Source organism: Mesoplodon mirus (assembly GCF_964341445.2).
Source record: "Mesoplodon mirus genome assembly, chromosome: 16".
NCBI lineage: Eukaryota > Metazoa > Chordata > Mammalia > Artiodactyla > Ziphiidae > Mesoplodon > Mesoplodon mirus.
The window spans coordinates 50844453-50869925 of NC_138992.1; the positions used below are offsets into that span (position 1 = coordinate 50844453).

The following is a 25473-nucleotide window of genomic DNA, read 5'->3' on the forward strand; positions in this document are numbered from 1 at the left end:
TATTAAAAATATTAAAATAGAATATGTCTCCAGAACCTTGTCAATCTTACTAATTTTTAAAAAGGATATATCTTCATTAAATATGACAGGGATTTTTTGCTTGGGTAGGAATGAAGTGTATCCTCATAATAAAGAAAGTAATTAGAGCTCTTTGCTTCCTCTCTTAATACTGGTTGGAAAGCCAGATTTGGCTTTGCTTTTTCTAAATAGAATCCTTTATGTAAAAGAATAATTGGGGCTCAAATTTCAAACTCTTGTGATAAGTAAGTAAACTAGGCCAAAAGTGTGCTTCTGGGTAGCTACAAAGCACCACAAAAACTTCCATTGTTTAAGGAAGGAGCACTTCAATCTTGTGTTTGTACAAGCTCCCGTTTCTAAAGGGAAAAACACAGAAAGTATATTGACTACACAGGAAATAAAAAGATCAAATAGATGTAGGTTTAGGAATTGTTGTTTCCCTGCTTGATCTCAGGACCTCTGGGTCGAGTGGCGGCTGGAAAGCCCACACAGCAGAGTCCCTGTACCAAGAGAAAAAGGCACGGTGAGGTAAATGATATTTGGGAGATCCCTTGTTATCAGGGCTGCAGGAGTTTCCTGGGTCCCAAAGATTATTATATAACAACCCTGAAAATTGTCTTTAAAAGTCTTTATACATGCACAATCTTTACTTAGCCACAGAATTGTGATTAGTCTGATTCATATTTACCACAGTCAATGCCTCCCATCTGTATCCCTGATTTTATCCTTTTGTTTCTCATCTCAGCTGGCTAAGAAAACAGTGCATCTACTTATAACAAATGTTAAGTTTTCCCAACCTAAATCCATCGACAGATGCATAGATAAAGAAGATGTGGTACATACATACAATGGAACACTACCCAGCCATAAAAAAGAATAAAATAATGCCATTTGCAGCAACATGGATGGACCTAGAGGTTATCCTCTAAGTGAAGTAAGTCAGAAAGAGAAAGACAAATACCATACAGTATCACTTATATGTGGAATCTAAAATATGACACAAATGAACTTATCTTTGAAACAGAAACAGACTCACACACATAGAAAACACACTTGTGGTTGCCAAGGGGGAGGAGGGGTGGGTGAGGGATGGATTGAGAGTTTGGGATTAGTAGATGCAAACTATTATATATAGAATGGATAAACAATAAAGTCCTACTGTATAGCACAGGGAACTATATTCAATATCCTATAATAAACCATAATGGAAAAGAATATGAAAAAGAATATATACATATATGTATAACTGAATCACTTTGCTGTACAGTAGAAATCAATACATTGTAAATCAACTATACTTTAATTAAATTAAATTAAATTAAAGAGTTGTTTCCCTAGAGGAAAATTACCATAAAAATAAAACAGGATAAAATTAATAAACAGGCTATATTGAATTCTTTTAGGTATGCTGTCTCATTTTTTGTTTTCTTTTTTATCCATTCAATAAATAGATTTAAATGATACCATTGTCAGGCCTTGGAAGATTTACTGAGACTTTCTGAAAAAAAAAAAGAAAAACTTGAGAATAAGAAAAATAAATTTAGAAGTTTACATATCAGCTAAACAGATCTAAAGTTGGGCTTTATAATCTATGTATTATGAATAAGAGCTGACATTTGAAAACTCTCTTTAAAGGGCAGAGTAGCCTTCAGATTTGAAACTCTTACTTGGGTGAATGTGACATGTCCCAAAAAAGGATGTGCCAACTAGGGAAAAGGTTGATTTGTCACAACAGAACAGAAAAATGAAAACCACGGAAGTATTAATAAAGTTTTTCCAAGCATGATCCAATGTTGAGAAAATATTAGCCAACAGACCATGTCCTTCTGCCAAAATTATCCATATTTTAGAGATAATGCTGTGGAGATACAGCAAACAAAATTCTATCATTATGGTCTCATTGTTAAAAGCACGCTTTTAGTGAGTTGGCTGCTTCATACTCTTCCAGCTCTAATGTTTCTATTTATCTTCTTTGTTCTGAGTTCCATGCTCACCAAGCAAACTTTTGATTCAGTTTTCTGTGTATGGTAGCCTTCCTAGTGGAACTCAGTAAATGTTCCTTGAATGAATGCTCATGTTGGCTTGGGTATTCCAGCTAAGGTAAGACTCATATTACTCTTTCTAAATTAAGAACTTGAATTTTGTTTTGTATGTCAGCCTTGTAAGCTCACTTATGTTGGGTCTGCCCCTCTTCTTGTACTGATCGCTTTATCACTATATAATTCATTGCTGTGACAAATTAGGTTTCTGACCTTGCAGAAGGTCTCTAGACTTGGAGAGCTCTATCAAGGTTTATCAGCTTGTGAGACTCCTTGGGAAAGTGGCGTGATGGCCAACATCTGACCACACATCCCCAATTTGTACTGCTTTGACATAGTAAGAAAGCTGAATTCTAACTAATCTGCCAAGATAGATTATTACTCTTTTTGAAGAGAAGAAGCAAGAACAAAGGTAGAAACCGTAGAGAGAGAATTCCTTAAGCGTGGACTAGAAGGAGTGATGGAAAGGGGAAGGTCGCAGTAAATGTAAAAGATGAGGTTAGGAAAGGGTATAGGAAAAAAACTTGCAGTTCATGGCCAGAAGCATTCAGAAACACACAATGAAAAAAAGAGAAAGGTCTGAAAAGAAATTTTTCAAAACTGGGTGCTTAGAACAGGAGGAAGAGCAGTTTGCTAGGAGCAAAAAATAGGTGGGAAATTTCTGCTGGTAGAACCCAGGGAACAGTTGGAATAGGACCTCAAGTGACTATAATGAGCAGTTCAGCCTTGAATTCAAGGAGTTAACCTAAACGTAGAGAAAATTATAATGTTAATTCAGCACCTAAACAGGAATTAATGCAAATTTCCTGGCCTTGAATTTGATGTTGATAAGAGTAAATCTAGAAGTACCTGTAATAGAGCGTAATCCTATGCCAAATACTGCATTCAATCTGTTGTGATATGTTGTTTTGGTTGAGTATATGAAGAAAATCTATTCTTACAGGGACATGAACGTGGAAAAGGGAAGAGTTTTCAGGTAATAGTGGGTATTCTTCTTTGATATTCCACCAAAATTTATAAGTAATAGTTCTTCAAGGTTATTTGTAATATGCAATATAGTTTCATTAGAACTATATCAAGAAACTTTTTGTACTCTGTTTCACTAAAAAAATCCTATATCAAATAATGTGAAACTATGTGACTACAGTTTACCTTTTTTATATGAGTTACATATATATGTATATATATATGGTTTTATTACAGCATAAGCTAGTCTGTTTATTAGAACTGGTTACAGCCCTTTCAGAGGAAAAGAGTGCTGAGAAGAACAAGGGATGGGACACTGAATCATGGTACGGTCCTCGGGGGTGGTTAGGTGTTTCTCAATCCTTTGGTCTCAAGATATTTTACACTCTTAAAAGTCACTGAAGACCCCAAAGAGCTTTTGTTTATGTGGGTTATATCTTATTGGTATTCACTGTACTAGAAATTAAAGAAGAATTTATTAATTCATTTAAGGATAATAGATTCATATCATAAAGTAACATAGCAGGTTTTATAAAAATAACAATATTTTATAAAACAAAAAATGTAATAAAAAAGTTGCACTTACATTTTTTAAATCCCTTTAATATCTGCTTAAATAGAAGACAGCTGGATTCTTATATCTGTTTCTGCATTCAGTCTGTTGTGATCAGCTGTTTTATTTGAACTACTTGAAGTAAATCCAGTCTCGCACTGACGTGTAGCTAGAAAATGGAGGGGCATATTAATAGCCTTTTCAGTAACTGTGAATAGTATTCTCCTTCAGTACTACACCAACGCTTAACAAGTGGTAGTTTCTTAAAATTTGTGCATAAATAAACCATATGAATGAACTTTTCATACTCTGTTCCATTCAAATCTATTCGTCTATCTCGTATTTTGAATAGATATTTTACTTGTGCATGATTTTGTAACACCATATACTGTCTCATTAGAAAATATTGATTCACTGAGTGACACATATGTTCAAAATGTTGACATGACGCATTATACAGTATCAAAAAATCACATTTGTTAAAATTACTCCTGGTCTCATCAGAAATATCTTTAAGCATTGAGAAGTGGGCATGCTCACAGAGGCAGATAGAAATTTTCCAAAATCCTAATTTTCTCTTGAAAGTTCTAATTTTATCTTTGCCAACAAATACTTTTCGCTGTTTTTGTTGAAGTGACAAACTCACTTTGTTCATTTGCAAGAAAATATTTGCCGGTTACCCAAGTCTGAACATCTGTAGTTTGTCAGTTGTTCTTTCAAGTCAACATGATGCTCCATGAAAAAAGTGGTTTACTTAGTTTGCAACTCAAACCATCACGTAAGTGCTTTCCCTAAAGAAAAGCATCGTACTTTAATGTGCATCAGGACTTAATGCAGACTTTCCACATATTTGATTTTACACCAAATATTAAAAGAATATATCCTCAGAGTACATGCCCAGTAGTGGAATTGCTGGGTCATAAGGTAGTTCTTTTCTTTTCTTTTTTTTCTTTTTTAAACATCTTTATTGGAGTATAATTATTTACAAGGGTGTGTTAGTTTCTGCTTTATAACAAAGTGAATCAGCTATACATATACAAATACATATATCCCAATATCTCCTCCCTCTTGCGTCTCCCTCCCACCTTCCCTATCCCACCTCTCTAGGCGGTCACAAAGCACCGAGCTGATCTCCCTGTGCTATGTGGCTTCTTCCCACTAGCTATCTATATTACATTTGGTAGTATATATAGATCCATGCCACTCTCTCACTTCGACCCAGCTTACCCTTCCCCCTTCCATATCCTCAAGTCCATTCTCTACATCTGCATCTTTATTCCTGTCCTGCCCCTAAGTTCTTCAGAACCTTTTTTTCTAGATTGCATATATATATATATATATATATATATGTGTTAGCATACGGTATTTGTTTTTCTCTTTCTAACTTACTTCACTCTGTATGACAGACTCTAGGTCCATCCAACTCACTACAAATGACTCAATTTTGCTTCTTGTTATGGCTGAGTAATATTCCATTATATATATGTGCCACATCTTCTTTATCCATTCATCTGTCAGTGGACACTTTGGTTGCTTCTGTGTCCTAGTTATTGTAAATAGAGCTGCAATGAACATTGTGGTACATGACTCTTTTTGAATTATGGTTTTCTCAGGGTATATGTCCAGTAGTGGTATGGCTGGGTCGTATGGTAGTTCTATTTGTAGTTTTTTAAGAAACGTCCATAGTGGCTGTATCAATTTACATTCCCACCAACAATGCAAGAGGGTTCCCTCTTCACACTTTCTCCAGCATTTATTGTTTGTAGATTTTTTGATGATGGTCATTCTGACTGGTGTGAGGTGATACCTAAATGTAGTTTTGATTTGCATTTCTCTAAAGATTAGTGATGTTGAGCATTCTTTCATGTGTTTGTTGACAATCTGAATATCTTTTTTGGAGAAATGTCTGTTTAGGGCTTCTGGCCATTTTTGGATTGCATTGTTTGTTTTTTGATACTGAGCTGTTTGTAAATTTTGGAGATTAATCCTTTGTCAGTCGCTTCATTTGCAAATATTTTCTCCCATTCTGAGGGTTGTCTTTTCATCTTGTTTATGGTTTCCTTTGTGGTGCAAAAGCTTTTAAGTTTTATTAGGTCCCATTTGTTTATTTTTGTTTCTATTTCCATTTCTCTAGGAGGTGGGTCAAAAAGGGTCTTGCTGTGATTTATGTCATAGAGTGCTCTGCCTATGTTTTCCTGTAAGAGTTTGCTAGTGTCTGGCCTTACATTTAGGTCTTTAACCCATTTTGAGTTTACTTTTGTGTATGGTGTTCCAGAGTGTTCTAATTTCATTCTTTTACATGTAGGTGTCCAGTTTTCCCAGCACCACTTATTGAAGAAGGTGATTTTCTCCATTATATATTCTTGCCTCCTTTATCAAAAATAAGGTGACCATATGTGCGTGGGTTTATCTCTGGGCTTTCTATCCTGTTCCATTGATCTATATTTCTGTTTTTGTGCCAGTACCATAATGTCTTGATTACTGTAGCTTTGTAATATAGTCTGAAGTCAGGGAGCCTGATTCCTCCAGCTCCGTTTTTCTTTCTCAAGATTGCTTTGGCTCTTCGTGGTCTTTTGTGTTTCCATGCAAATTGTGAAATGTTTTGTTCTACTTCTGTGAAAAACGCCATTGGTAGTTTGATAGGGATTGTACTGAATCTGTAGATAGCTCCGGGTAGTATGGTCATTTTCACAATGTTCATTCTTCCAATCCAATAACATGTCATGTCTCTCCATCTGTTTGTATCATCTTTAATTTGTTTCATCAGTGTCATAGTTTTCTGCATCAGGTCTTTTGTCTCCTTAGGTAGATTTATTCCTAGATATCTTATTCTTTTTGTTGCAATGGTAAATGGGAGTGTTTCCTTAACTTCTCTTTCAGATTTTTCATCATTAGTGTATAGGAATGCAAGGGATTTCTGTGCAATAATTTTGTATCCTCAACTTTACCAAAATCATGGACTACCTCTAGTAGTTTTCTGGTAGCATTTTCAGGATTCTCTATATACAGTATCATGTCATCTGCAAACACTGACAACTTTATTTCTTCTTCTCCAGTTTGGATTCCTTTTATTTCTTTTTCTTCTCTGATTGCTGTGGTTAAAACTTCCAAAACTAAGTTGAATAAGAGTGGTGAGACTGGGCAACCTTGTCTTCTCCCTGATCTTAGTGGAAATGGTTTTAGTTTTTCACCATTGAGAATGACGTTGGCTGTGGATATGTCATATATGGCCTTTATTATGTTGAGGTAAGTTCCCTCTATGCCTGCATTCTGGAGAGTTTTTATCATAAATGGGTGTTGAATTTTGTTGAAAGCTTTTTCTGCAGTTATTGAGATGATTGGTTTTTCTCCTTCAATTTGTTAATATGGTGTATCACATTGATTGATTTGCATATATTGAAGAATCCTTGCATTCCTGGAATAAACCCCACTTGATCATGGTGTATGATCCTTTTAATGTGCTGTTGGATTCCCTTTGTTAGTATTTTGTTGAGGATTTTTCAATCTATGTTCATCAGTGATATTGGTCTGTAGTTTTGTTTTTTTGTGACATCTTTGTCTGGTTTTGGTATCAGGGTGATGGTGGTCTCATAGAATGAGTTTGGAAGTGTTCCTCCGTCTGCTATATTTTTGAAGAGTTTGAGAATGATAGGTGTTATCTCTTCTCTAAATGTTTTGTAGAAATTGCCTGTGAAGGGCTTCCCTGGTGGCACAGTGGTTGAGAGTCCGCCTGACAATCCAGGGGACGCGGGTTTGTGCCCTGGTCCAGGAGGGTCCCACATGCCGCTAAGTGGCTGGGCCCATGAGCCATGGCCACTGAGCCTGCATGTCCAAGCCTGTGCTCCGCAACAGGAGTGGCCACAGCAGTGAGAGGCTGGCGTAGTGCAAAAAAAAAAAAAAAAAAAAAAAGAAAGAAATTGCCCATGAAGCCATCTGGTCCTGGGCTTTTATTTGTTGGAAGATTTTTAATCACCATCTCAATTTCAGTGCTTCTGATTGGTCTGTTTATATTTTCTATCCTTTCCTGGTTCAGTCTCAGAAGGTTATGCTTTTCTAAGAATTTTTCCATTTCTTCCAGGTTGTCCATTTTAATGGCATATAGTTGTTTTTAGTAATCTCTCATGATCCCTTGCATTTCTGCAGTGTCATTTGTTACTTCTCCTTTTTCATCTCTAATTTTGTTGATTTGAGTGTTCTCCCATTTTTTTCTTGATAAGTCCGGCTAATGGTTTATCAATTTTGTTTATCTTCTCAAAGAACCAGCTTTTAGTTTTATTGATCTTTGCTACTGTTTCCTCCATTTCTTTTTCATTTATTTCTGTTCTGATCTTTATGATTTCTTTCCTTCTGCTAACTTTGGGTTTTTTTTGTTCTTCTTTCTCTAATTGCTTTAGGTTTAAAGTTGGGTTGTTTATTTGAGATGTTTCTTGTTTCTTGAGGTAGGATTATATTGCTATAAACGTCCCTCTTAGAACTGCTTTCCTGCATCTCATAACTTTTGGGTCATCGTGTTTTCATTGTCATTTGTTTCTAGGCAATTTTTAATTTCCACTTTGATTTCTTCAGTGATCTCTTGGTTATTAAGTAGTGTACTGTTTAGCCTACATGTATTTGTATTTTTTGCAAATTTTTTCCAGTAGTTAATATCTAGTCTCATAGCATTGTGGTTGGAAAAGATACTTGATATGATTTCAATTTCCTTAAATTTACAAGGCTTGATTTGCGACCCAAGATATGATCTATCCTGGAGAATGTTCCATGAGCACTTGAGAAGAAAGTGTATTCTGTTATTTTTGGATGGAATGTCTTATAAATATCAATTAAGTCCAGCTTGTTTAATGTGTCATTTAAAGCTTGTGTTTCCTTATTTATATTCATTTTGGATGGTCTGTCCATTGGTGAAAGTGGTGTGGTAAAGTCCCCTACTATGATTGTGTTACTGTCGATTTCCCATTTTATGGCTGTTAGAATTTGCCTTATGTATTGAGGGGCTCCTCTGTTGAGTACATAAATATTTACAATTGTTATATCTTCTTCTTGGATGATCCATTGATCGTTATGTAGTGTCCTTCTTTGCCTCTTATAATAGTCTTTATTTTAAAGTTTATTTTTTCTGATATGAGAATTGCTACTCCAGCTTTCTTTTGATTTGCATTTGCATGGGATATATTTTTCCATCCCCTCACTTTCAGTCTGTATGTGTCCCTAGGTCTGAAGTGGGTCTCTTGTAGACAGCATATATATGGGTCTTGTTTTTGCATTCACTCAGCTAGTCTATGTCTTTTGGTTGGAGCATTTAATCCATTAACATTTAAGGTAATTATCGATATGTATGTTCCTATTACCATTTTCTTAATTGTTTTGGGTTTGTTATTGTAGGTCTTTCCTTGTCTTGTGTTTCCTGCCTAGAGAATTTCCTTTAGCATTTGTTGTAAAGCTGGTTTTGTGGTGCTGAATTCTCTTAGATTTTGCTTGTGTGTAAAGGTTTTATTTTCTCTGTGGAATCTGAATGATATCCTTGCTAGGTAGAGTAATCTTTGTTGTAGTTTTTTTTTCCCTTTCATCACTTTAAATATATCCTGCCACTCCCTTCTGGCTTGCAGAGTTTCTGCCTAAAGTTCAAATGTTAACCTTATGGCGATTCCCTTGTATGTTATTTGTTGTTTTTCCCTTGCTGCTTTTAATATTTTTTCTTTGTGTTTAATTTTTGATAGTTTGATTAATATGTGTCTTGGCGTGTTTCTCCTTGGATTTAGCCTGTATGGGACTCTCTGTGCTTACTGGGCATGATTAACTATTTCCTTTCCCACATTAGGGAAGTTTTCAACTATAATCTCTTCAAATATTTTCTCAAATATTTTCTTTTTCTCTTCTTCTGAGACCTCTATAATTTGAATGTTGGTGCGTTTAATGTTGTCCCAGACGTCTCTGACACTGTCTTCAATTCTTTTCATTCCTTTTTCTTTATTCTGCTCTGCAGTAGTTATTTCCACTATTTTATCTTCCAGGTCACTTAGCCATTGCTCTGCCTCAGTTATTCTGATATTTATTCCTTCTAGAGAATTTTTAATATCATTTATTGTGTTGTTCATCATTGTTTTTTTTGTTCTTTAATTCTTCTAGGTCCTTTATAAATGTTTCTTGTATTTTTTCATTCTATTTCCAAGATTTTGGATCATGTTTACTATCATTACTCTGAATTAGTTTTCATGTAGACTGCCTATTTCTTATTAATTTGTTTGGTCTGGTGCATTTTTACCTTGCTCCTTCATCTGCTGTGTGTTTCTCTGTCTTCTCATTTTGCTTAACTTACTGTGCTTGGGGTCTCCTTTTCACAGGCTGAACATTCATAGTTCCCGTTGTTTTTGGTGTCTGTGCTCAGTGGCTAAGTTTGGTTCAGTGGGTTGTGTAGGCTTCCTGGTGGAGGGAACTGGTTCCTGTGTTCTGGTGGTTGAGGCTGGATCTTTTCTTTCTGGTGGGTATGACCATATCTGAGGGTGTGTTTTGGGGTGTCTGTGACCTTATTATTATTTTAGGCAGCCTCTCTGCTATGGGTGGGGTTGTGTTCCTTTCTTGCTAATTGTTTGGCATAGGGTATCCAGCACTGTAGCTTGCTGGTTGTTGAGTGGAGCTGGGTTTTAGCGGTAGATGGAGATCTCTGGGAGAGATTTTGCTGTTTGATATTACAATGATACGGGAGGTCTCTTGTGGACCAATATACTGAACTTGGCTCTCCTACTTCATAGACACTGGCCTGACACCTGGCCAGAGCACCAAGACCCTATCAGCCATATGGCACAGAAGAAAAAGGAGAAAGAAAGAAAGAAAGAAAGAAAGAAAGAAAGAAAGAAAGAAAGAAAAGAAAAGAAAGTTAGTGTAATAAAAAATAATTATTAAAAAAATTTAAATAATAAAAAACAGAAAAAAAGAAAGAAAGAAAGAAGAGAACAACCAAACCAAAAAACAAATCCACCAGTGTTATCACAAGCAGTAAAAACAATACTAAAAACAAAACAAACAAAACAAAACGGACAACCAGAACCCTAGGACAAATGGTAAAAGCAAAGCTATACATACAAAATCACACAAAGAAGCATACATATACACACTCACAAAAAGAGAAGAAGGAAGAAAATATACATATCTTTGCTCCCAAACTCCACCACCTCAATTTTGGGATGATTCATTGTCTATTCAGGTATTCCACAGATACAGGGTACATCAATTTGATTGTGGAGATTTAATCCACTGTTCCTGAGGCTGCTGGGAAAGATCTCCCTTTCTCTTCTTTGTTCACACAGCTCCTGGGGTTCAGCTTTGGATTTGGCCCTGCCTCTGCGTGTAGGTCACCTGAGGGCATTTTTTCCCTGCCCAGAAAGGTCGGGGTTAAAGTAGCAGCTGATTAGGGAGCTCTGGCTCACTCAGGCCTGGGGGGAGGTTGGGGGGATATGGATGCGGGGCGAGCCTGCGGCGGCAGAGGCCAGCATGACGTTGCACCAGGCTGAGGCATGCCGTGTGTTCTCCTGTGGAAGTTATCCGTGGATCACGGGACCCTGGCAGTGGCGTGCTGCACAGGCTCCCAGGAGGGGAGGTGTGGATAGTGACCTGGGCTTGCACACAGGCTTCTTGGTTGCTGCAGCAGCAGCCTTAGTGTTTCATGCTCATCTCTGGTGTCCACGCTGATAGCCGTGGCTTGTGCCCATCTCTGGAACTCATTTAGGTGGTGCTCTGAATCCCCTCTCCTGGCGCACCCCGAAACAATGGTCTCTTGCCTCTTAGGCAGGTCCAGACCTTTTCCCGGACTCCCTCCCGGCTAGCTGTGGCACACTAACCCCCTTCAGGCTGTGTTCACGCAGCCAACCCCAGTCCTCTCCCTGGGGTCTGAACTCCAAAGAAGCCGGAGCCTCAGGTCCCAGCCCCCACCCCCAACCCCTGGCCGGCAGGTGAGCAGACAAGCCTCTCGGGCTGGTTAGTCCTGGTCGGCACCAATCCTCTGTGCGGGAATCTCTCCAGTTTGCTCACTGCACCCCTGTTGCTGCGCTCTCTTCCATGGTTCTGAAGCTTCCCCCCCACCACCCGCATCTCCACGAGTGAAGGAGCTTCCTCGTATGTGGAAGATTTTCCTCCTTCACAACTCCCTCCCAGTGATGCAGGTCCCATCCCTATTCTTTTGTCTCTGTTTATTCTTTTTTCTTTTGCCCTACCCAGGTACGTGGGGGAGTTTCTTGCCTTTTGGGAAGTCTGAAATCTTCTGCCAGCGTTCAGTAGGTGTTTTGTAGGAGTTGTTCCACATGTAGATGTATTTCTGATGTATTTGTGGGGAAGAAGGTGATCTCCACATCTTACTCTTCCGCCATCTTGAAGGTCTCCCTCGGGTAGTTCTATTTTTAGTTTTTTAAGTAACCTCCATAGTAGCTGTATCAACTTACATTCCCACAAACAGGGCAAGAATGTTCCCTTTTCTCCACACCTTCTCCAGCATTTATTGTTTGTAGATTTTTTAATGATGGCCATTCTGACAGGTGTGAAGTGATACCTCATTGTAGTTTTGATTTGCATTTCTCTAAGAATTGTGATGTTGAGCAACTTTTCGTGTGCTTTTTGACCATCTGTATGTCTTCTTTGGAGAAATGTCTATTTAGATCTTTCACCCATTTTTTGATTGGTTTGTTTGTTTTTTCTGATATTGAGCTGCTTTTCACTTTCCCCTCCTTGCCCCACCTCCTCTCAGGGGACAAGGCAGCCCAGTGCAGGTCATCACAATCCAAGCTGAGAGAAAAGGGCATCCATGACTGTGTGGGTGAGAGGTCGGAAGTGGTGATGGGATACTGGTTACACACAGAAGAAGTGGCCAAATTAGTAAATGTATTGAGGATAGTGGGAGCCAGGTTTCTCACAGTTGGAGAAGGGGACTTGAAATATGGAAATGGAGAACTAGAATGAACCCTGTAGTATTGGATTGAAATTAGAGATATGAGTGTGAAATTGTGACTTTTTAAAATATAGATGTTGTACATATGAGTACACATTGTGCGTCAGTGTTTGTGTGTGCATTTCTGACCTCTGTTCACTGAGAGGATCTAGGGGTAGCAGTGCTCCAATAGCCATGCACTCATCTAGCACCCAGACGTTAGTTTTTTCAATACTATTTTCCACTAAAAGAAACCAGGGTTCCGTGGAGAAATGTTAGATTCCAGGGCAGGGGAAGGTGCAGAATGAGCTGAGCCAGGAACATCACACTGCTGTCAGAAAGTAAGAACATGGGGATGAAGTGTCAAAAGGGCACAGAAGCCAGCTTGGAGGTGCTCCTTCTAGCCAATTAAGAAAAATATGCATGTGAGAATAGATGGTAATAGTGATAACAGTCTTACAGCCCACTGAATAAAACAGGGATCCCTTAAATCCATAGTGGAAACAAATGAATAAATTGGAGGTTTCATCAGAAACAGGATATTTACATAGTCTCAAAGCACATCCCCACACAAATATTTGTTAATTACAAAGGAAAAAAGAGTAACTTTGCAGTGGAGAAGCCTAGCAGACACCATCTTAATCAAGTGCTGAAGTGAATATACTCCATTAGAGGAAAAATCAATTTGCCTGATAGGACCCAGCATTGCTTTTGTGATCTTCCTGCCAACAATGCAAAATCTGGATCTAATCACAAGGAAATCTCGAACAAACCCAAATTGAGGGGCATTCTGTAAAATGACTAGCCTATCATCTTCAAAAGCGTCAAAATCATAAACAGCAAAGAAAGACTGAGGACCAGTGCCCGACCAAAGGAAACACAGCTAAGTGAATGAGTTACCCTCGAATGGCATAGTCAGTGATAATAAAGCAAGGTTAGCCTCATGGTTGTTTTAGCTGTACTATGGCTCTGTAGGATAATGTCCTAACTTGTGAAAATATACACTGAAGTTTGTGGGATGATGCATTAACAGGTTAACAACTTACTCTCAAATAATTCAGCAGAAAAAAATGTGTTTGCAATTTCTCTGTGAATTTGAAATTCTTTTCTAAATAAAAAGTGTAAAAATGTAATCTCATTCTGTACCTTGCATATACAAGTTCAAAGTTTGTCTTGTAATCTTTACTGTGGTTGAATCCAATTTAAGTTAAAATACAAAATGCTTAACAAATATAAATCCAATACAGGTGGGAAACGAGATTATCCATGCTAGTATTTACAACTCTTCAATCTTTTCAAAAGATAACAACTTAGACTTTAGATAAAACTTAGACCTTTTTACCTCTCAGAGATAAATTATCAGACAATCTTCAAGGAAATTGGTGCTGTATAGACGTTTTTAGTCTACTAAAGTCCAATTTGTAGCATAGAACTGATGGAATACTGTAGCAGAAACTGTAAATTATGAAGTGGTAATGTTCATACACAGTAATTAGAATCCCCATCCTACATGCTATTTACTTTCTCTGAGAAAACAGACTTCTTTCTCTGACTAGGATACTTCACAACATGTCTTTCCAAACTAAAGAAGTTCATTCAACATTGGTTTTTTTTTTTTTTTTTTTTGCGGTACGCGGGCCTCTCACTGTTGTGGCCTCTCCCGTTGCGGAGCACAGGCTCCGGACGCATAGGCTCAGCGGCCATGGCTCACGGGCCCAGCCGCTCTGCGGCATGTGGGATCTTCCCAGACCGGGGCACGAACCCGTGTTCCCTGCATCGGCAGGCGGACTCTCAACCACTGCGCCACCAGGGAAGCCCCAACATTGGTATTTTTAAAACCAGTGAGAACTTCTGGTTACACAGGTAGATTTAACAAGTATTCCTTTAAGAAAAAACAATTTTCAAGGGATAACTTGCACTTTACTTGTTACATGAACTTACCGTGCATTTGATTGCAAGCAGCAAGATAATTACCAAAGATACAAAATAAAGTTTTTTAAATATTCAATTAATTAAATATTTGCTACTTGTCAATCACCTGCAAGGCCTCAAGCTAGATACTGTGAAGGAGAAACAAAAACCAACAGAGCTTTCATCTTCAGGAACTCGTCTTAATGCAATCCTATCTATCATTATTACACAATTTACTGATAATCGGTGATCCTATCAAGAACTATCACGGGGAATTCCATGGTGGTCCAGTGGTTAAGACTCTGTGCTTTCACTGCTATGGGCCCGGGTTCGATCCCTGGTCGGGGAACTAAGATCGCACAAGCCATGTGGTGCAGTCAAAAAAGAAGAAGAAGAAGAAGAAGAAGAAGAAGAAGAAGAAGAAGAAGAAGAAGACTATCACAGAATACTTCCAATTATTAAAAATCTACATTCAGGGGAAGAGAGGTGTCTTAATAAATCATCAAAATTAAGGAAACTTAGTTAAACTTTTCTCAGAAGATGACAGAAGTGTAGCATGTGTTCAAGTCTTAAACGTGATTATTAAGTTAACGCTTAGTGTCACTGTACTTGTACCAGAAAGAGCAGAAGGACCTCTCCCATCCTCCTTCACCGAAAACAAACAAAAATATACAAGAGAAAATAGGTTAAAGTGAATATATCAAGAGCCAACTTACAAAATTAAGAGATGGAGGGACACGTGTGTAAGGGGAGAGGGGTGTTGTCATGGAAATGGGTTGAAGGGTTTGTGACTGATTATATCTATAAAACTCAAGTAATTTTTCCCCATCAATTGACAAAACAATGACCTTCACAGGACTGCTCCCTGCTCTGTTGCCAAAACACAGGACAAAATTAGCCAACCTGTGACTCATGCCCATGGGCAGCTCTGCCTGCACTGGTACCTTGTAATCTGTTTCAAACCATGCTAATGCCATAAATTGACAACCACTTTGATCAATTATTAGCCAGTTTATCATTAACATCACCAAGTGAATGAGACATATGGCATAAGTCATTAAAGTTTAAATAGCCATTTATATCCTGGGGAAGTCCTCACCAAAATTGTATTGACTCTTTCTTTTTTTTTAATTTTTTTTTGCGGTACGCGGGCCTCTCACTGTTGTGGCCTCTCCCATTGCGGAGCACAGGCTCTGGACGTGCAGGCTCAGCGGCCATGGCTCACTGGCCCAGCCGCTCCACGGCATGTGGGATCTTCCCGGACCGGGGCACGAACCCGTGTCCCCTGCATCGGCAGGCGGACTCTCAACCACTGTGCCACCAGGGAAGCCCCTGTATTGACTCTTTTTGAGCTGTGGAATAGATGCTTTAACTCGCTATATCCCACCCCCACCCCCATAACTCTCCTCTTGTTCATTTTATTAGAGGTATCCTGCAGTGAGAATCAGCAACACGATCCAAACGAAAATTCACTTTAAGAGGAAATAGTATCTACTTTTTTTTTTTTTTTTTTTTTTTTTTTCTTTTTGCGGTATGCGGGCCTCTCACTGCTGTGGCCTCTCCCGTTGCGGAGCACAGGCTCCGGACGCGCAGGCTCCGGACGCGCAGGCTCAGTGGCCATGGCTCACGGGCCCAGCCGCTCCGCGGCATATGGGATCCTCCCAGACCGGGGCACGAACCCGTATCCCCTGCATCGGCAGGCGGACTCTCAACCACTGCGCCACCAGGGAGGCCCAGTATCTACTTTTATGAATTGGAATGATAACAAGATATTAAGCAGAATCACTTGTTTAGGAAAAGGTACCACAATCCTATCATTCTGGGAATGAATTTAAGTTTTTCACCAAACATCACTGAGAGATATGACTGATCAGTCTTTATGGCAAGGGAAGATTTTTAATATATTCTGAGGTTTGCAATGCCTGCCACGTTGTCACGCAGGTTGAAGTAGATGTACTCCGTGTATTTTAATACACACCAGTGTTTACTGCTTATATACCCGAGTATATACTGCTTACATACTGCAAATCTGAGACAGATGACTTAAGTTAGTTTGATTAAAAAGATCTGATTTTCTTTGTGCTGAAGCTGACAGCAAAATGGCACCCCATAAATTAGAATTCTAGGAAAGAACTGTTAGTAGGGATTTTTGTGTTTCTTTTGTTTTGTTTTGTTTTCTCTCCACAGACATGTTTGGGGTGGTCTGTTGGTGACAACTTTTAATGGAAAGAGGCTCTCACTTTTCGGCCCTTCAGAGGCTGTGGTGGACGGTGATTGCTCAACAAAAAAGCCTCTGCTTTGCCCTCCCCTGTACACAAGAGGGTGCGGAATGTGGCCAGCTGTTGAAGAAAAGAGAAGAGTTAGTTTTAGCATAGAAAGTCACACCAATGTTAATGAATTGCCCTGCACAGAAAGTTAAGAAACTTATAAGCTTTCTTCTACTGGGAACTAAATGTACTTCAATGAAAATTTTCTAAGTTATGGGTCATACATCATAAAGCAACTCTTCTGCTAGATTCTTATCACTATACAAATACCTATGGGTTAAAAAATTAAGTATATAAGCTTTCTTCATTTGAAGATCAAAGTAATAAGAGGAAACAACATTTAGAAAGTGGTTTAAAGAGTACATATCTAGAAATCAGAGAATGTCACCTGCAAAGGCATAATGGGACAGTGGAAAGGGTTTTCCAAGTTGGGTCCCAGTCCTGGTTCTGCCACTAGTGAGCTGTGTGACCTTGGGAAAATCATTTATTGTCTCTAGTTTCCTCATCTATAAAATGAAGCATTGGATTAGATTACCTCAATAGGTATCATCCAGCATTTGGAATTACACTGAATACTCACGAGCACTCCAATATAACATGGCCCAAATTTTCAAGGGAACCATGTGGTACTCATCCTACAGAATTTTCATCTTTTATTTACTGTTTTCCTTAAACAGTGATTTTTCTCTCACCGTATGTGTGCCTTGTCAGCAACTAACTCTGGGAAAAGACTAGGAGTCTTCAACCACTTACAATATTTCAATACAATTTAAGCGATATAGGCATATTTCTCAACACAAGGGCTTACTTTTTCTTATCACACACACACACACACACACACACACAATGCTTAATTATCTTACAAACTTCATATAGTACACAAAGTGTCAAGAAGAAAATAGAAATTACGAGAAATCACATCACAAAATATAACCACTGTTAACACTATGGAGTATATCCTTCTAGATGTTTCCTTATGTACAAGCACTATATGCACATGCACCAGTGCACACGCTTGACATGTGTTATTGCAAAATAAGCTCAACTATACTTACTCTTTTGAAACCTTATTTTATCACTTAATATATATCCCTCACATGTCAATAGATATATCTATGTCATTATTTTTAATTGCTGAAAAGTTTTCTATTATAAGCTTGTTTTATAAACTATTTAGCAATTCCTTTGTGATTTAATATTACTTTTTAACACTAAGCACAGGTCTATAGTAGTAAAATGAAGACTGGGTAAATTACCTGAATAATTCTACTGTCAAAAACGTTCACTGAAATCATATTGCCACACAAGTAAGTTTTTGGTGTCTGTTTTGCTGTTTTGAGTGAGTACAAAGTATTAAATTGTTGAGAATGAGAGCCTTCATTCTCTAAGTTTCGTTAGTCACCTAATCAAAGAGTCAAGGAAATTCAGACTAGGACACATATATTAGGTTTCAATCATCATCATTTACATGAAGCCTAAAATATTTCTTTTAACAGTACTAGCAAGGATGGGAGACAGAGGTGACGCAGGTCCTTCATAATAAATAGGCAATAGTTTATAACCGGACTCTATGGAGATATGTTCAGGTATCATATACAAGCAGCTCTGTATTTCCACAAGTCATATTTTGAGGTGTCTTTTCAAAGAGTATAGATATGGGAAGAATAAGATAAATATTTACAACTTGCTATTACTCATGTTTCATTAGACCAGATCATTATGGCTAAAGCCAGATGGGGCATATATAATTCTCTGGTAAAGTCAAGTAGCAGAGGCTAATGAAATCTAACCTCCACAGCCACAGAGAAGATGTCCAGCCTTCTGCAGATCATGATGATCCAGGTCTATCTGGAGTGGCCACTCCAGGTGACTGTGCTGGAATCCCAAGTCCTGAATCAGGGCACTGATTTACCGGCCTCACCTAACACAACTAGCCTCCCAGGGAAACCACCTATTCCTCTGAAGATCTTGGCTTTATTTATCCCCCTATCCCCCTTTGACTCCTCTGCAAATTGATCATGGCTCCCTACCTCTGCAACACCTTAGCCTCATCCATCTAGAACTAGACCTTATTCTAGATCTTTCTCTGACCAGCCTGCTCATTTTGGTAAGAGTCTCTGAACCTGTCCTGATGTCTCATCAAACCCCTTCCCTTTTTGGTGCTGGATCATCCTACTGGTCCCTTAGCCCAGCTAGGAAGACCCTGATCTGCTAGGCTCTGCTTAGATTGGCTCCTATCAGTGTCATGCCCTCACCAGGCCTCTGGCTTCCTTTAGGCAGAAAATCTGTCCCTCTCTCACTAAGGCTGACTCAGTATCTAAACAGCTCCTGGCAAGAATCTTCCCAGCTCAGAGTGAAGGTTGTTTTGCTGTTTTCTTTGGCTCTACTACTGAAAGTTTAAATTTCTTCTGTAGTGACCCGAGTAAGCAGAAATACCCTTTTCTAATATTTTGTAAACAGCTTTGATTAGTCACTCTAGTGCTCAAATGTCTTTATTAGCTCTCCACTGCCTGCTGAAGTTGAGTAACAATAAAAATAATCTCTCTCTTATAGAACATGGTGGGCCACGTACTATGCTAAGTGTTTTACATTATGTATCACATTTAATCCTCCAAACAAACCTATCAATAATATACCATTAGGGGCTTCCCTGGTGGCGCAGTGGTTGAGAGTCCGCCTGCCGATGCAGGGGACACGGGTTCGTGCCCCAGTCCGGGAAGATCCCACATGCCGTGGAGCGGCTGGGCCAGTGAGCCATGGCCGCTAAGCCTGCGCGTCCGGAGCCTGTGCTCCGCAACGGAAGAGGCCACAACAGTGAGAGACCCGCGTACCACACACACACACACACAAAAAAAAAAATATATATATATATATATAGTGAACAAAAAAAGAGAAGCAAACCACAGACTGAGAGAAAATACTCTGTCAGAGTGTTTTGAATGCTCCCTTTTGGAAAAGGCCTTTAATTCCAAACCTGAAGGAGGAGCAGGAGTGTTTATGTACTATATGATTCCATTTAAATAAAATTTTAAGAAGATAACATTCTAGTGACAGCATCTCAGTGGTTGCCTGGGGCCATGGACGAGGAAGAAGATGGAGTACAGAGGGGCACAAGGAAACTTTTTCAGCCAAGGGATCCATTCTATGTCTTGATTGTAGTGGTTGTTACAATAACCAAAATCATCAGTTGCACACTAAAATTCATGAATTTTATTGTATGCAAATATCATAATAAACAAAACAAGAAAAAATTTTCTTTAAAAAGGAGTACAGAATTAAAGCAGAAGCACATCAAATTTCAGCAGGTCAGTAAGCCACTTTAGATAATCTGGCATAAACCAAAGAGACTTGGCAAGAGAAGTCAGACTTCCAAAGAATGACAGATCTGTTATCGGAAGTAGCAAAAAACAGTGTATCTGTTTACTGGCCTGGCAGTTAAATCAAGCATTCCCGTAAATGACTCTTTTTCTTTGGGGAGAAAAATGGACTTGGATCAAGAAAAAGAAAATGAAAACCATTTAATTTGCCCTTTAGGTCAAACAATGACTTGGCAAGAAATAGCAGCAGGAAAAAAACCTAGAAAAAAATTGGCACCAACTTACTAAAAAGAGGATTTAATCTTCACAGATAGTGACATTATATGGTGGAATTGAAAAATAAATAAAAATACTATTTTCCAGTGGTTTCTAAACTAAAGAGCTGCTAAAATTGCGATTAAAAATTCTCTTTTGAAAAGTAATCCTTAAATCAATGGTATACACAAAAGACATTTTCATTTTACTTTATATAAAAGAGTTAAGCAACTAAATAATCTTATCAACCCTTTCATGCTTTGGATTTTTAAAATATGCTTTCTATTTTAGAACAGTTTTGGATTTACAGAATTCTTGCAAAGATAGAATAATTAGTTCTCGGATACCCCTCACTCAGTTTCCCCTTTTATTTATTTTTTCATTCACTTTTAAGGACACACACAAAAGTTTCCCGTTATTAACATCTTGTATTAGTATGGTACATTATTCACAATTCGTGAACCAATATTAATATGTTATCATTAACTGAAGTCCATCCTTTATTCAGATTTCCTTTGTTTTTACCTAACATCTTTTTCTGTTCCACGATCCTATCAGGAAATAGCATCATATTTAGTTGTCTTGTCTCCTTGAGCATTTTGTGATTATGACAATTTCTCAGACTTCCCTTGTTTTTGATGACCTTGACAGTTTTGAGGACTACTGATCAGGTATATTGAGAATATCTCTCAATTGGGCATTTTCTGATGTTCTTCTCATGGTTCAAATGGGATTTGACTCTTAAAATATCTTTTGCTTCATTCTTTAAATCTTAAAATCACCATAATAATTTGGATTATTATGATACTATAATCATCATGATAATTTGGATTATTAAGATATTATAATCATCATAATAATTGGGATTATTACTCAGATAATCATTTCAATCTGGTTAAAAATAAAATGCCTGAAAGTGTTCCTGCTACAGTAGATTTAAGTGAATGCCTCAAAGTGAATTACCACTCACACTAAAGCTCTAAAATACAGCTATTATTTTATAAACTCTAACTGCATAAAAACCACATTAACAATTAACATTAATGAATTGAGCTTCAAATAAGATACAGTAGTGAATTCACAGCTAGGCAGTCAGTCATTCCTAAACTTGCAGGGAGTTATTTTTGATTAGGTTAACTTTATGTATTTTAAGTAACTAAATATATATTTTGATATATATTGTTTTCCAAACCACAGGTGGATTGAAAAAAATTATTTTCCAACTGGCTTTAAGGAATAAAGAAATTCTTGAAATATGAGGGAAAACATGATTCCCTTAATATTACTAATCTGATGTTATAATGTATTAACTCTTACTATTAACCTATTCAAATTTAATAAAAGAATGTAAAAGTAAACAGTTTAGCACGTGAAGGGGAGGAAAATGAACCCCATTAATAAAGCCACTGAATCTGTGACAGGTCATTTTTCTCATGATGCAACTCACCTTATTTATGATGGAAAAAATTCACAGGAATTTCCGTGTCAGTCAAGCTCCGGATTTCTACCCAGACTTTTATAAAATATTTTAATAAGTATGCCCTAGATTATTATTTGGCTTTCATTCTAAAGACAAGGTCAACAGAAGTTGGATGTGTTCAACACCCGAAGGGGAAAAGTTACCTGATATGACCTTCGTAAATGTGAACCAGCTCTAGTCTTTGGACAAAAGATATAAACCACTAGGCAGGTGGGCCAGCCCAGGACAGGAGTACTGTATTAGATGCAAAAATTACTAGGCTATGTTCTTACTAAGATTTCGCAGCATATAATTCGAAACGGAAATCAAAACAAAACACATTAGGTACAGCATCCCAGAGCACAGAGCATCCACCCAGCAGATTCGTCAGTCACAGGGTGGGTTCACAGCTCTGGCCAGAGTCTCTGGGCATCAAAGACAGTCCGAGACTGACTGACCGACTGACCATGGGGGCTCTATAAGCATTTATCAGAAGAACCAGTGAGGAAATGTCCTCACAAGAAGAGCACAGGCAGCCACCCACAGTCTCTTAGCAAATGCTTAAAGCCCCTCAGGCAGCTTCACAACAGTTTTGTCAATAAAAGCCAAAAGATCAGATGGACTTCTTAAATTTAACAAGTACACACATTTTTTAGGGTGCTGTGCCCATGGCTGTTATCACCTTTCCCTTTCTAAATGTGAGATCATTAGGGGAGGCAGGTCCAGGGACTGAGGTCAAAAAGGAGACTATCATCTTTTGAGAGAAGCCTCTCTCCTGATTTTCCCGTTTGTATCCCAGACTGTTAATATCTCAGACCACACAAAATAAAATAAAAACAAACAAGTATAGCCCTTAAAATGGCACTTCACTTCCATCCGTGCCTGTTTGCACATTGCATTTCTAGGAAATGGGAAAGAAATCATCTAATCACAGAAGGTCAAATAAGAAAGGGACATAAATCTCATCTTGTCCAACCACACATCCGACTAATGAAGAAAAAGGTAAAGCCTTAATTTCAGGCTTCACAACAGCAGAAATGAGGGCAGGGTTTGAAACACACACACACACACACACACACACACACACGATTAAGACCAGTTTCCTCTAGTGAATCAGGATAAATGTGGAAAAAGCAATATACCTGTTGAGAGCTGATGTTTATAGGTTGTTTTAAAATGATCCATGTGACGCTCTCTAGAAGAGGTGGGACTGTAAGGGAACCAGGATACGTCCAATAATCCCAGCGTGGAGGAAGCAGAGATAATGGGTCAAAATTTGTGAATCGAGTTTGTTTACCCTGAGGAAGAAAAGAGAATTCCCACAAATTACAATGGGAAAGCTTTACACAGACCTCAAAAAAACATACATCCATTGAAATATTATTTCAATGGAATTCTGTAATTCATGGAATTATTTAGTATCTGCTTTTCATATCTTAAAAAAAAGAATCTTCCTTAATCTAAAAATTTAAGATGAAGTAGCGCATCACCTAGATTTATTTAAGAAGCTCGAGATTTATTTTTTAATGTAAGTGGTCTTTAAAATGTGTTGCAACGAAAGGCTTACTCTGCAAAACTCCAATAAAAGAAACTAGTTATGCAAAAATAGACATATTAGTGATTGTTTTAGATAATTGATTGTTTTAGATAACTTAAGACCCCTTCATAATTTTCAAGAGATAAGTAGTAATAAGCTACTTCTGTTCTATTGGTCAAGTATGCTCCAAACCTGCTTCCAAGCCGGCAGCATATGTTGTGTCAAAGTCTAAATTTTTAAAAGAAGATAAGAGAATTCAGGAGAAACCAAGGAATATATTAGTCACTAGTAAATAGTAATTAATTTTACCTTTTCTTTAATGGAATCCAAAATGTCAGTAATCTTTTGCAGTTGGGGATTATGCTCACCAATCTGTAAACACAAAATTTCAAAAGAAATGGTCACTGTAGCACATCAGGTCTGAATCACTCCATTTCAGTCGCTATTTTTAAATTCTTTAAAAAAAAAAAAAAAAAAAAACCTAAGCCAGCCCAGAACAAACAAACAGTGATTGTTCTATAGTGAGGCTCTCTTTCACCTGCCAGCCTTATCACGCCAGAAAAATCTAAACAACAAGATAATATTACAGGGCTCCTTGGCTGAACTATAACTTCGATTCCAAAACTAGCCGTAACAGCTTCATATTTGTCAGCTTTATGAATGCTCAGGGTACAGATTCTCTTGAGAGAAACTTTGCTTAGGAAACTCCTACATAACGCCTGCACTATTAAACCAGATGTGACTTTCAGACCCTAGATCCAAACCGACTATTGGTGACAAAACATTAGAGGGAAACATCTCCCACTTTCAGCTTAAAATGACTTGAGGTCCTGAATCAAGGGAATATATCATCATGAGGAGAATCCTTCAGAAAAATATATGTACTTCTTTTCATTTATTTGGGGTGTCCTGAATCTCTCTGAAGGTTTTAAGTCCTTGGGATTCAAGTATAATGCCTTGCCCCACTTGGATCTCACTGCCACCACCAGACTTGGGGACCGAAAAAAGGAGCTGCTGCTATGCATGCCAGTCTCTGCTCTGCCCCATGTTTCCCCCTGTCCCAGTGCAACGACTTACAACATCAACATCACGCAGAGTCAGGGGCATATGGAAAGTGCACACCCTAAAGAATGTGGTCGCAGTGGGAGTTGAGCGACCCAGCCCACCCACAGGTATTATGACAGTGATACCTCCTGTGAATATCAGATAAAGGAAAATACAACAGAATCTTTTAAAATGGTCAGTGTGTTTGGGACAAAACACTATTGTGGTCAAACTAGTGCTTCAAGAATCAGGAACTTGAATTTTACCCCATCCTGTATCTCCAAATACTGAGCAGTCAGGAAGAGCCTATTATAAAGATTTTCTTCTGAAGATCTCAGTTGTTACTTCTGCTACTATTGTTGCTGCATCTGCGTTTGCTATTCACAAAAAAATGATCAATGGACAATGAGATGTATCATAAGACAACATTCCTAGGGTAGTTCTGGGCCCTTAGATGAACCATAAACTAATATACAAAACTTTAAAATTCACTTCAAAGGGAAAACATTAAACCTAGAACTAGTTTCCTATTAAAAAATGGTAGAGGGCTTCCCTGGTGGCGCAGTGGTTGAGTCCGCCTGCCAATGCAGGGGACACGGGTTCATGCCCCGGTCCAGGAAGATCCCACGTGCCGTGGAGTGGCTAGACCCGTGAGCTGTGGCCGCTGAGCCTGCGCGTCCAGAGCCTGTGCTCCGCAGCGGGAGAGGCCACAACAGTGAGAGGCCCGCGTACCGCAAAAAAAAAAAAAAGGTAGACTGTCTACCCCATGATTGAAACTCTTTTTCCAACATGGCTGACTAGTTATTCAAAATGAAATTAGTGACTCTCACCTGTAAAAATACACCCAAGACAGCTAGTCCATCTGGCTCATGAGCTGCCTCAACAAAGCTGGGGTATTTGTCTGAATTCCAGTGAACAACGTGGAGCTGAAAGGGAAGAACACAACATAATTCAAATGTTTTTTTTAAACACCCTTAAAAACATAAATGCAAATAAAACATTTATATAGATCTTCTGGTGTTGTGCACTTATATGTATAATGTCCAGAATCCTCCTCTTTACTTTTGTCTAGAAACTAAAGTACACAGGCGAAGGACCATGTCACTTTGGTCTGTGGTGCACTGTGCTGAAGTCCACATCACTAGAAGTCTCTGGAGCATCTTGTCAAGCCTCTCTAGGCCTAACAATCTCCAACC

At 38.3% G+C, this 25473-nt stretch overlaps 1 protein-coding gene across 1 annotated transcript in view; it reads right to left on the bottom strand.

Moving 5' to 3' along the window:
* Positions 1 to 16617: 16617 nt before the first annotated feature.
* Positions 16618 to 25473, bottom strand: part of CA13 (carbonic anhydrase 13) — a gene marked incomplete at both ends in the record, with an annotated part of 29932 nt that continues 21076 nt past the window's right edge. Inside the window, 4 exons of the mRNA XM_082601270.1 lie at positions 16618 to 16737; positions 22839 to 22994; positions 23543 to 23605; positions 25108 to 25203. Coding sequence (XP_082457396.1) covers positions 16618 to 16737; positions 22839 to 22994; positions 23543 to 23605; positions 25108 to 25203 — 435 coding nt within the window. The remainder of the gene's footprint in view (positions 16738 to 22838; positions 22995 to 23542; positions 23606 to 25107; positions 25204 to 25473) is intronic.